This window comes from Mandrillus leucophaeus, unplaced genomic scaffold (genome assembly GCF_000951045.1).
Source record: "Mandrillus leucophaeus isolate KB7577 unplaced genomic scaffold, Mleu.le_1.0 Scaffold416, whole genome shotgun sequence".
NCBI classification, from domain to species: domain Eukaryota; kingdom Metazoa; phylum Chordata; class Mammalia; order Primates; family Cercopithecidae; genus Mandrillus; species Mandrillus leucophaeus.
The window spans coordinates 1,251,706-1,262,842 of record NW_012104432.1 but is presented as its reverse complement, the minus strand read 5'-3'; the positions used below and the strand labels follow the sequence as shown (position 1 = coordinate 1,262,842).

General features: G+C 56.4%; 1 protein-coding gene across 1 annotated transcript in view; it reads right to left on the bottom strand.

The window, feature by feature from the left end:
* Positions 1-11,137, bottom strand: part of COLEC11 (collectin sub-family member 11) — a 62,232-nt gene that overhangs the window by 6,254 nt on the left and 44,841 nt on the right. Inside the window, exons 4-6 of the mRNA XM_011992684.1 lie at positions 6,028-6,099; positions 3,316-3,369; positions 287-382 (exon numbers count right to left, since the gene is read on the bottom strand). Coding sequence (XP_011848074.1) covers positions 287-382; positions 3,316-3,369; positions 6,028-6,099 — 222 coding nt within the window. The remainder of the gene's footprint in view (positions 1-286; positions 383-3,315; positions 3,370-6,027; positions 6,100-11,137) is intronic.

The following is an 11,137-nucleotide window of genomic DNA, read 5'->3' as shown; positions in this document are numbered from 1 at the left end:
GCACCAGGAGCCAACAGGGCAGCAGGGCCAGCAGGGCAGCAGGGGACGGCAGGGCAGCAGAGGACGGCAGGGCACCAGGAGCCAACAGGGCAGCAGGGCCAGCAGGGCAGCAGGGGATGGCAGGGCAGCAGGGGACGGCAGCAAGGGATGGCAGGGCAGCAAGGGATGGCAGGGCAGCAAGGGACCGCAGGGCAGGCGTGGCCACTGCAGAGCCCTTGCTGGGGGTCTTTGGACGGGGCCAGGAGGTGGGAGGGAGGGAGGGAGGGTGGCGCCGGGAGCCACATACCGTTCTTGATGAACTTGAGCTCGCTGGTCAGCTGAGAGACCTGGTTGTCCATCTCCCCGATGGCCTTGCGCAGCTGGCTGCATTCACACGGGAGGCCTGCAGGGGCCGGGCCGGTGCGTTACAAAGGCTGGACGAGGACTCGGGCTCGGAAGAGAGGCGAGGACCCCTCCCCAGAAATACGCATTTTACTCAACAAACATGCCCCACAGGCCTTCGAGGCCGCAATATCCATCTCCCCCTTCATCCTAAAGGTAGGCGGAGCAGGGAAAGACCTCGACAGGAGCAGAGGGAGGGCAGACGTGTGTATTTCAAACCTCGCCAGCTGTAGAGGGAAAAGAAATGGAGGTGCAGGGGTGGGAAGCAGCCCAGGGCAGGGTTGGGACCCAGGGAAGCAGGTCAGGCTGAGGGTGTGCAGTGAGAAAAGGTAGGACATCTGGCAGCAGTCCTCCATGGCCTGGGGGCACTGCGGGGCTGAGGGGGGCTGAGGGGAGCTGAAGGCGGCAGCAGCAGCATCCACTGGGCAGAGCTCTCGAGGTGGCGGGGCCGTTCCATTCCTAGCCGAGTACAGGAGGTGGAATCGCCAACACGCAGGTGCCTGTGACATGTCAGGTGGGGAGTAGGGGCCAGGGCAGAGCTGGGCATCGTGGGCATACACAGGGCATGAGGGACGGCTCAGGGAGGGAGGACAGGGCAGCATCACCAGGAGCACCTGGAGGCCGTGGATGAGGCCTGGGAGGAAGCGAGGCGTGCGGGTGGCTTTGCGCCTTTTCCCACAGTTTCCACTGTGCGGTCTCAGCCCACCCTGCAGTCTGGCACATCCTGCAGAAGTTCAATCCCATCTTCCTGGACGTCGGCAATCACGTAGAGCCCAAATCACCCACCTCGCCCTCATACGCGAGACCCCCCGATTCACATTTGCACATTTGAAACTTGATCTTTCTTGGGGTTTGCCTTGGTTTTGGGATTTTTTTAGTGGAAGTTTTATCTAAGATACATTTTTTTAAAAATATATTTTGTCTTCGAGCTCCCTGAGGTTGGAGGTAACAGAGGCTTTCTGGAGAGACCCCTGTCAGGGGAAATGGATGGATTCCTTTCCTCATAACCTCCAAACTCTCTGACCACGGTAGGCCTGATGGCAGCAGCTCGGCCCCAGGACGTCCCCTCTTCTTGCCCTGCCCTCACCTGCCTCCGGGTCCTCCTGTCTCCCAGAAGCTTTGTCCAGGCCCCTCAGGTTGGCTGAGTGCCTAGAGGTGCCCTGAGCGGATGGTGCTCGGCCACTCAGTGACACTGATCTCAGCGCACTCGTATGGAACAAAGTCACGCAGGCAAGGACACCTCCCGAACAGCTGTTCCTCCTCATCTCTGTGATGCGGGAGGAGCTTTTAAAACAAGAACTTTTATTCAGAAATCTAGCCCCTTTGTTTTCCCCCTAGTTTCCAAGGGTCAGATCCTTCTCGGAGAGCACCTTCTGAATGTGCTGTGAAGCGAGTGACATCACGGAGACACAGCGCGTCTCGGGGAGAAAGGCTGGCTCCAGCGAGCAGACGCCTGCAGAAGGGACGCTCCCCGCCACCCCCGTGAACACACTGAACGCACTGAATTCTCTTCCGAGGCCCAGCTGTCGAGCTTCTTGGTTGAGGGAAGAGGGGAAGGTTGGAGTCTGACTGAAAGAATATTCTAGTTACTTAAACACTGTATCTTCCACCTAATTTAGTATCTCTTAAGCATCTTTTGTGGTCAATAAAAAAGGACTGGAGGGCACAGAGCCATCAGGATGTTATTTCAGGAATTCAGCTCGAAAGCAATGAGGCCTGAATGAGGGAGAGGGTGGGGTGAGAGGGGCGCAACAACCCCCGCCTGGAGGCGCTGAAGCAGAAGGAAGATTAGAGGATGCCTGACATTGTCATGGGGCATGAGTGAGCAGCTTGGGAGTTGGTGGGGGGGGACGGGTGTACAGTGTGGAATGGGCATGGGGTGGGTGTCCACTGTGGGATGTACATGGTGGGTGGGTGCCCGCTGTGGGATCTACATGGTGGGTGCCCACTGTGGGATGTACATGGTGGGTGGGTGCCCGCTGTGGGATCTACATGGTGGGTGGGTGTCCGCTGTGGGATGTACATGATGGGTGGGTGCCTGCTGTGGGATCTACGTGGTGGGTGGGTGCCCACTGTGGGATGTGAGGGGGGTGGGCGTGCAGTGTGGGATGTACGTGGGGGATGAGTGTCCAGTGTGGTAATCCAGGGTGTGAGGGAAGGGCACCAGTGAGACAGATGAGGACCATGAGACCCCCAGTGGAGATGCCCACCAGACATGGGTTCTTTGGGGCTTGACCTCATGAGGGCCACCGTGTAGGGGTATGGGGGTGAGGGCTGTACCAGGGCTCAGAGGAGGTCACCATTCTGGGGAGGGAGCAGAAGAGCTACAGAAGGAGTTTTGGGAGAAAGATAGCAGAGGGGGGGGGGGGGGTGTGTGAAGGCGGGCAGAGGGCAGGGACAGAGGACAGGACACAACGTGTCCTGGTGACTTGGCAGCAGGAAGCAGGTGCCCCACAGGGAAGCCACGTCCACCTGGGCTGAATCTGAGCTCCCTGGGCCCTCCGAGGGGAGCCGTGTCAGTGGAGCACCATTGTGGGAGTCGGATGCAAGGACGTCTGAAACCAGGGAAAGAGCCACAAAGTCCAGATGTGCTTTCTGAGAAGTCTGGCGGTAGGAGGAGACCCCTAGTGCCCACAGAGGCGAAGAAGTGGAGAATGCTCATCCTAGGACCGGTGTCACTGAGCCCAGCTACACACACAGACAGAATAACACAGTGGACAGGCAGATGACACTCCTAAGAGGTCATTAACATTCAGGTAGAAGGAAATCAAACACTGCAGCATCTCTGAGAGCATCACTGACACGGGGACCACATGGCCGGCGTATGCGCTCTGTTCCCCAGCCCACCGCAGTTCCATTTAATGATCTACATTGTTTTCCAAAGTGCAATTTTTAATATATTATATGAAAAATCCTGGACCCTTTATGCCATACCTGGTTCTCCATTAGGACCAGGGGGTCCTATGTCACCAGAATCTCCTTTCTCACCTGAAAATGAAAAACAAGGTCCAAGTCACCAGGCAGAGGTGGACGTGTTCTTTGAGTTAAAAACAACAAGGCTGAAAATGTGACTCGTCTCGTGGATTTCTCCCAGGCCACCCTGTTGTTGTGAAGTACCGGAGCTCCATTCTGCAGGTAATTCCTGCTTCCGGCACTATTTATGTGATACATGTCATGGGGTGACAGGGATTATCGGGTGATCATTCTTTAAGTCAGTTCTGGAAAATCCAGGATATCCGATGGAATACTCTGCAGACATCGCCTCATGAATCCCTGGTGCCATGAGTGAGCCGCCACTCCCCTCAACAGCCGACACGCCTCTCACAACAGCAGGAAAATCCAGATCGAGCATGATGGGAGCACCGAGCGCCACGCGGGCCTGAGAGCTCATCTAATCCAAGAGTCAGCGCACTCCTTCCTGTCCCAGCTCAAGGTCCTTCCTGTCCCTGCTCGCGGCAGCCCGGTGTCCTGGAGGGCCCAGACGCCAGAAGCCCTGGGCTCCATCCTGGCCTGGACCCAACCTCCAGTGAGATGAGACAAGCCACCTCACCATCCTGCCCCTCAGCTTTCCTCAACGTACAAAACAAGGGGGTTGAACAAAATGATGGCAATAGGGCTTTCTAGCTGCTCTAAAATTAAGTCATGTGACTTAATAGAAATAAATTCTAATGCATTCTCTTTATTCTCACAGAAAAACCCCAAATGCCTCTGCAAAGAGACTTGTGTAGATTCCAATTCCATTCGCACAAGGAGAGAAGGAGTTCCGCAGCCTCCACCCACCCGATTCCTTTGTGTTCCTTTATCAGCATCAGGAGCTTGGAAATGAAAGCACAGCTGGATCAGAACCCAGGATGACAATCTCAGACACAAGGCAAATCAAATAAGCAAAGCCAAACAAGGCCAGCCTGGACCAGCTGCCCCTTAGGAGTCACCGGAATCTGCCCAGAGCACACACCGCATGGTAAACGTATACACATCCCTATGTGTGAGTCAATACGCAACGTGGTGTTATTCACAAAAGCAACAGGTGGAAAGAACCCACGTGTCCACCGACAGGTGAATGGATAACAGTTGTGGTCCATCCGTATGGTGGAATATTATTCCCTAAAAAGGCAGGGCATTCTGACCCACGCTACCCACAGGTGAACCTTGAAAACACTACACCAAGTGAAATCAACTAGAAGGACAAACATTGTTATCATTCCACATATGTGAAATATCCAGAATAGGCCAATTCAGCGACAGAAAGCAGATTGGAGGTTACCGGGGCTGGGGGAGGAAGAACGGGGAGCCATTGCCTAGTGGGAACAGAGTTTCTCTTTGGAGAGATGAAAAGGGTTTGGAAATCGTGGTAATGCCTGTACACCATTGCAAATGTACTTAATGTCCCTGAATTGTACACTTAAAATACTTAAAATGGCAAGTCTGGGGATATAAGTATTTTGCCATGATGTTATTTGGGTTTGTGAGGCCCGCGCCTCCCTCCAGATCCCATGATTCTCTGTGTGTTCTTCACTGGATTGGCCGTGGCAGGGAAGGTTTTCTCTCTCACAGGTTTTCCAGGAGGCCCACAGCTGAGCTTGGGCCCCTCCCCACCACTCTCCTGGCCACAGAGCCCTTTCTACCAGGTACGGGCTGGGCTAGGGGGAGGTCCGTGACCATGGATCACAACAAACCATGAGAACCCCCTCACAGCTCAAACTCCAGACCGTAGCCTCTTGGTACCTGAGCCAACCTGCTCCGAGGCAGATGAATGAAGTAGAAGAAGCTGGCCCCGGAACTGGACAGACCACAGCAGACTCCCTCCACCGCTGGTGCTCAGGGCAGCTCAGCCGCATTGCTACACCATGCGGGACCCCAAGGAGACTTCACGAGTACACACGTGCAGAGCTCAGGGACGGCCAGCTCCTTGCCCTCCCACCGGCTCCGTCCCCTAGAGCCCGGCATACACCTGGAACAAGCCAAGCTCTCCAAAGACATCCACTGACCAGATGGTGGGGGGTGAGCGGGGCATAGGAACAGCACCTTCTGAGCAACCCCTTGGCTGTCCTGGCCTCGGTCTCTCATCATGGGAGGCACAGCTGATCTGCCCGCCTTACCAAGGCTGTGCAGGCAAATGCAGCAGCGGAGACGGTGCAATCACCCGCAGGTGTAGCCTGAACCCAGGTGTTGGCACCATAGTTGCTGCTCACACCTGCTGCTGCCATCCCACACCCTGTTCTCACCAAGAATCATCCCATCACCTCGAAATGCCTGAGACCTGAGCTGGGGGAACAGACGTGGTGCCTCCTGAGCAGGGTCCGTCCGCGCCTTATGTGAGGCTCTAAGCGTGTTACCAAACTTGTTAAGGACGTTGTGGCTTCACAGCCAGAGTCTCGCCCAAGCGCACTCGCCGCAGCCCCTCCATCCTGGAGAGCTATGAAAATCCCACAGGATGGGGAGCACTTCACCGCACCCTGTAAGCACAGAGCCAGCAACTAGCTCCAAGCACCTCCAAAACGGAAGCACGGCAGATGTCTTCTCTAGCACGCACAGAGCATAAACAGGAGCACCACACGAGACAATCCACGCTAGAGTTATTCTCAGGGGATCCAGACACTGACCCTGGGGAGGGGGGGAATGAGGCAAGAATCACATCGCAAATACCTTTAGAGCCAATGGGACCGATTTTTCCATGGCGACCCACACTGCCTTTCTGTCCTTTGTCCCCCACGTCTCCTGTAGAAAACAATAAAAGCAAAGTTGGTTGATACACAGATGATCCCGTGGCCTCCTCCATCACACATGTGCACAGGTCCCCCGACCGCCCTCCTTCCTAACATCGCAGACACATAGAAGAGACTAAGAAAGACAGCTCTAAATCTCTCCAAGGTCACGCAGGTGACTGTCACGGGCAGGTCGCCTGTTGATACAGCTTCCGAAGGAAGATGCACTTCCCCCAAAAGTCATACACAGTATGGAACGGAGGGGCCGAACGGGGCATCCCTAAGTTCCAAACTCAACCATGGTCCATCCCCTCCGTGCCCGTGTGAGGGGAGAGCTCGTCTTTCCTCCATCCCAGCAAGGCAGAACCTCCCAGCTCTTAGTCCTGTACCCACCAAACCACGTACCCACAACCCTGCCAGCATGGACATAACCAGCGCTGTCAGGAACACGGTGTGGGGGTGGGTGCAGGTGGCAAAGCCCCTGGCTCCTCTCGGGTGTGTGAACTTGAGCCAGGGAGGAGGGTCCCAGGAGTGCTTCACCACATGCCTCCCGACTTGACCTCTCTACAGCAGAATGCCGGATCCCCGTGACCTGCTGGCCCCTGTCCCCAGCCTGGGTGTGCAGCGGTGGTGTGTGGTGTGTGTCCCCCACCCTTCTCCTCTCATTCATAGCAAGAGGGACACCAAGATCCCACGGGATTGTCTCTCTGATCACTGGACCACGCCCGAAGAATGCCGCTGTCACCCAGTCCCTAGAACAAATTAAACCAGAGGGTGGAGTTTCTCAGTGCTCCCTCCCACCAAGTGTTAAGCCCTCAGCAACTGCTCCTACCTGCCTGCTGGTGATCACCACTGACCACCAACCCAACCAGCAAACAGCAAACAAGTACATAGGGAAAAACTGGGAAAAGAAACAGGCGACCTGATTTAACTCAGTAATTCTTTCTCATGGACGTGATTATACATTGTTAGGATTTCATGATCAGTTATAGCCCATTGTTGCAGGAACTAAATGCAATTCAATGTGGGCAATCCTGCAAGACAGGGGTGGCAGGAAGGCCTTTCTACTGCACGCAGATAATGCTCTGTCCCGCAGTGACGCCAGAGAACCAAGGACTTCCCTGCCGGGAACTCCTAGTCTTGTTTTGCAAAGCAGTTGTAATGTTCCCCCAATTCAGAATAGACAGAAACCAGAGGACAGAACATAGACTTCAGTGAGCTTTGCTAAAATGAAACCACACACACCCCTGCAAAGAGTGGTTTACGTTGCATTAAAGTGCAGCCTTGATTCACAAAGCACATTCACATGCATTCTCTTATCTGGCTACGAAAATGACACAGCTTGGCATGGCAGAGCCAGGACAAGAGCCACGCCCTGCTGCTCTGAGGCCCAGGCTGCTCTCCTGATGCTGGCAGCTGGGGGCCACATCCAGCCTGGGGGACAATGGGGGGACGAGGGAGGCAGGGGAATATCCTAATGGCACCTAGGCTGGACAGCCAGCACGGAGGCGACTCTGCTTTGCGCCCCAGGCACTGTGTGTCGCCAGCTGTGCAGGGCGCTGGCTGCAGGAGTCAGAGCTCAGGGTCTACTGGTAAATCAGGACAGCAGTCCAGCAACTGCAGTGCATGCAAGAGGAAGGGAATAGAAAAAGGGCACGGGGACGCCACTTCCTCGTCCGTCCTCAGAGCCTAGGAAAGCATCGGAGAGGCTGTGGTGCATGCTCCGTGCTGTGAGACAGGCAGAGAGTTGGAGAAGAGGGCGGTGAGACCAGACTTGTGTTCAGGAAGCATCTGGCAACACTTGTTGGAGAGACTGAAAGGCACGAAAGGAGGCCAAGGGCACAGCAGGCCAGGGGTGAAGGGGGTCACGGTAGGCAGGGTCTGGGAGGACGAGAAGAACGGCCCAGATCGGGGAGACACCCAGGAGGTGGCGCTGGCAGAACCTCGTGCCTGATGGGACATGCGGATGAGGCTCACACAGCTGGCACTGGGTGGCAAGCCCTCCCCAAGGCGGGGGCAGGAGACACAGCTCTGGAAAGGCACAGAGGGGGATGCCACGGGGCGTGTGGGGAGACGGGGACAGGCAGGGGAGAGGGGGACAGGCAGGGGAGAGGGGCCATCATGTGACAGTGACAAGGGCCAGGAGGGCACCTGAGAGAAGTGTCCAGTGGGAGGTGGGGGCCGGGCGGCCCCTCAGGAGACCCACATGAGGAAGAGGAGCCCAGGGAGGAACCTGAGGGCAGCGGGGCAGGCAGGGGCACAGCAAGGCGGCTACAGGCACTGCCACCGGGGGGCACCCAGTGAGGACAGGGCCCAAGACACAGGCAGGGCCGGGACCGGGTGGACAGCCAGGAGGTCTCACAGAGGGAGGGGCAGGGCCCCCACACCAGAGGGGACGCTCAGTGTGTCGCCTTCCATCAGGGGCCAGCCCTGCCCTGCTCCGAATCCCTCTGCACAGCAGCCTGTGAGTCCAGCGCCTGCTGGAGCCACCTGCCTGCTCTTCTGACAGCTGGTGCCAGGCACCCGTTCCTGCTGTTCTGAGTCATGACAATTTCAACCTGAAATTTCTGTAACAGTAAAATGCCAGAGCAAGGAGAGAGAAGGGCGACTGGAACAAACAGCTTCAGTAAACCAGCCAACCCATTATACATGCCCAAAACTTGCTGCAAGGGAGGCAATTCGCAATTCTCCCTGGAATATGACTGAGGGGCCCTGCTTTGCTGTAGAAGGAGGCACGGTACGGTCAGTTCTCAGGGCTGGTGGAGCTGGGAAGTTGCCGCTCTGCTGGGTCCGCTCAGCCAGCCTGGTTTTGCACCCACAGAAATGCAAAGCTAGCTGAACTCACCTTCTCCAAGAGTCCCCCAAACATTTAAAAACTGTTCTTCCTCTGAAATCTTCCCTTCACCCAGCTAGAAACCCTCAGTCCCTGCCCCATCCTGGCTGCCTTTCCCCAGCACATACCCTGGTATGTCTTGGTTCCTTGGCAGGATGGACGCAGCCACCCACACTGAGTGCCCAGTCACAGCCTGAGCACCGTCATCTCCTGCAGTGGATGGAGCTGTGCCCCTCACCAAATTCCTCTGTTGAAGCCGTGACCCCAAGGTGCCGGTATTTAGAGACAGGGCCTTTGGGAGAGAGTTAGGGCAAGATGAGTTCGTGAGGCAGGCGTCCCTCACCGTGCTCTGAAGCTGAAAGGTGAGCCCCGTGCTTCTGCTCGGCCTCCCGCAGAGGGTCCTACAGAAAAGCTGATGTTCCCTGAAAACGCACATCTGCTGTTTCGTGTTGTCCCAGGCCCTGTCTGTTGTCCCAGGCCCAGGAACACGCATCTTCCTTGGGTCTCCTGTCCAAAGACAAACTCTCCTGTGCCCAGCTCTCCACCGCGCCGTTCCCGAGGTTCTGTGCTGGCCGTTAGGAGGAAGGTTGGGACAGCCTCAATGTTTGTGCTTCTTATTTCCCCCTCCACGTCTTCATGCTGCTCCCCCCCGGTCAGCTGTGGTCGCCTCCGTCCCCTCGCGAGGAGGTTCAGGCTGCCAGATCAGGCTGGACGCGTTCACAGCACCCTCACAATCAGCAAGCAGCCAGAGCAGGGGTTTCTCAGACCCCCCTATGACAGGGACTGGGTCCCACACTTCTCCAAGGGCAGGAGCTGAGCGCTACTCGCTGGAGACAGGTGCCAAGTGTCAGCGATGACCTTGGATTTGCATTAACGTCTGGCCGTGCAATTTAGGGATGGCTAAAGGCCAAATGCTCTCAACTCACTCTCAGGTTTTAACTTGTCTGCAACAGCAGGACGCGTGCCTCCTCCAGCTGATGGACTGAACCACTAATGAGTCTTTCTCGAAGGTGGGAGGAGCACGCCTCGCCAAGAGCATCTGTGCCCCAGCGGCTTCTCCTCCACCGTCTCCTGGGCCTCACCATCCCGCTCTACTTGTCAGCCTGGGGACCTGGCCTCATCGTCCAGAGAGGAGCTGTCTGGGTGGGAAGGCGGGAAGACTAGGTCTGCAGGTCACTTCTCTCTCCCCATTAACTGTCCCTGAACAGCTTCACATCTCATCTCGCAGGGGTCTCAGGGAGAAATAATTCGCAGGTGGGGAGGAGGCCCCTTGCACCCTCCTTATCTTTTCCAGGTGGAAGCTTCTTAGCAAATAGTTAACTGTTCGTTCAGGTGAAGGAACACAATCTGCCTCTGCCACGTCGCGCCACAGCCCCGGTGGTGCTCGGGCTTTTTCATGGGCAGGTGATGTTCCCAGGGCTGGGACTTTGGTTTTCTTTCCCATGCTCTGACGCCGCCCCTCTCCAGGTGGGGACTCGGTGGGAGTCCCGGGATTCTGCTCATTTTTCCATCTTTCAGAAATAAGTTAGAATACTCCCAGGTAGACTGTGTGCCAGGAAAGCACATCCACACATACATGATGGTTCCTAGCAGCACCATTTATTAGGGCTGAATTACATCCTCCAAAATTCCGACGATGGAGCCCTAACCCCAGTGTGACTCCTACTAGAAGCAGGGTCTTTAAAGAGGTCACACAGGTGGGCCCTGGTCCAACAGGAATGTGGCTTTACACAAAGAGAAAGAGAGGCCAGGATTGTGCATGCACGGAGGAAGGCCACGGGAGACAGCAGGAAGACGCCGCCTGTAAGCCCCAGAGAGCAGCCTTGGGAGAAGTAGCCCTGCCGGCACCTGGATCCCTGACTTCCAGCCTCCACAGCTGGGAGGAAATCATCTCTGTCCTGGGAGCTGCCTGCTGTGTGGTACTGAGGGATGGAGACACTGCCCTCTGCTCCAGAAGAGGAGTTCAGAGTCAGGTGACCACCACGGGCCACGCAGTTCAGAGTCAGGTGACCACCACGGGCCACGCAGTTCAGAGTCAGGTGACCACCAAGGGCCACGCAGTTCAGAGTCAGGTGACCACCACGGGCCACGCAGTTCAGAGTCAGGTGACCACCACGGGCCACGCAGTTCAGAGTCAGGTGACCACCACAGGTCACGCAGTTCAGAGTCAGGTGACCACCACAGGTCACGCAGTTCAGAGTCAGGTGACCACCACGGG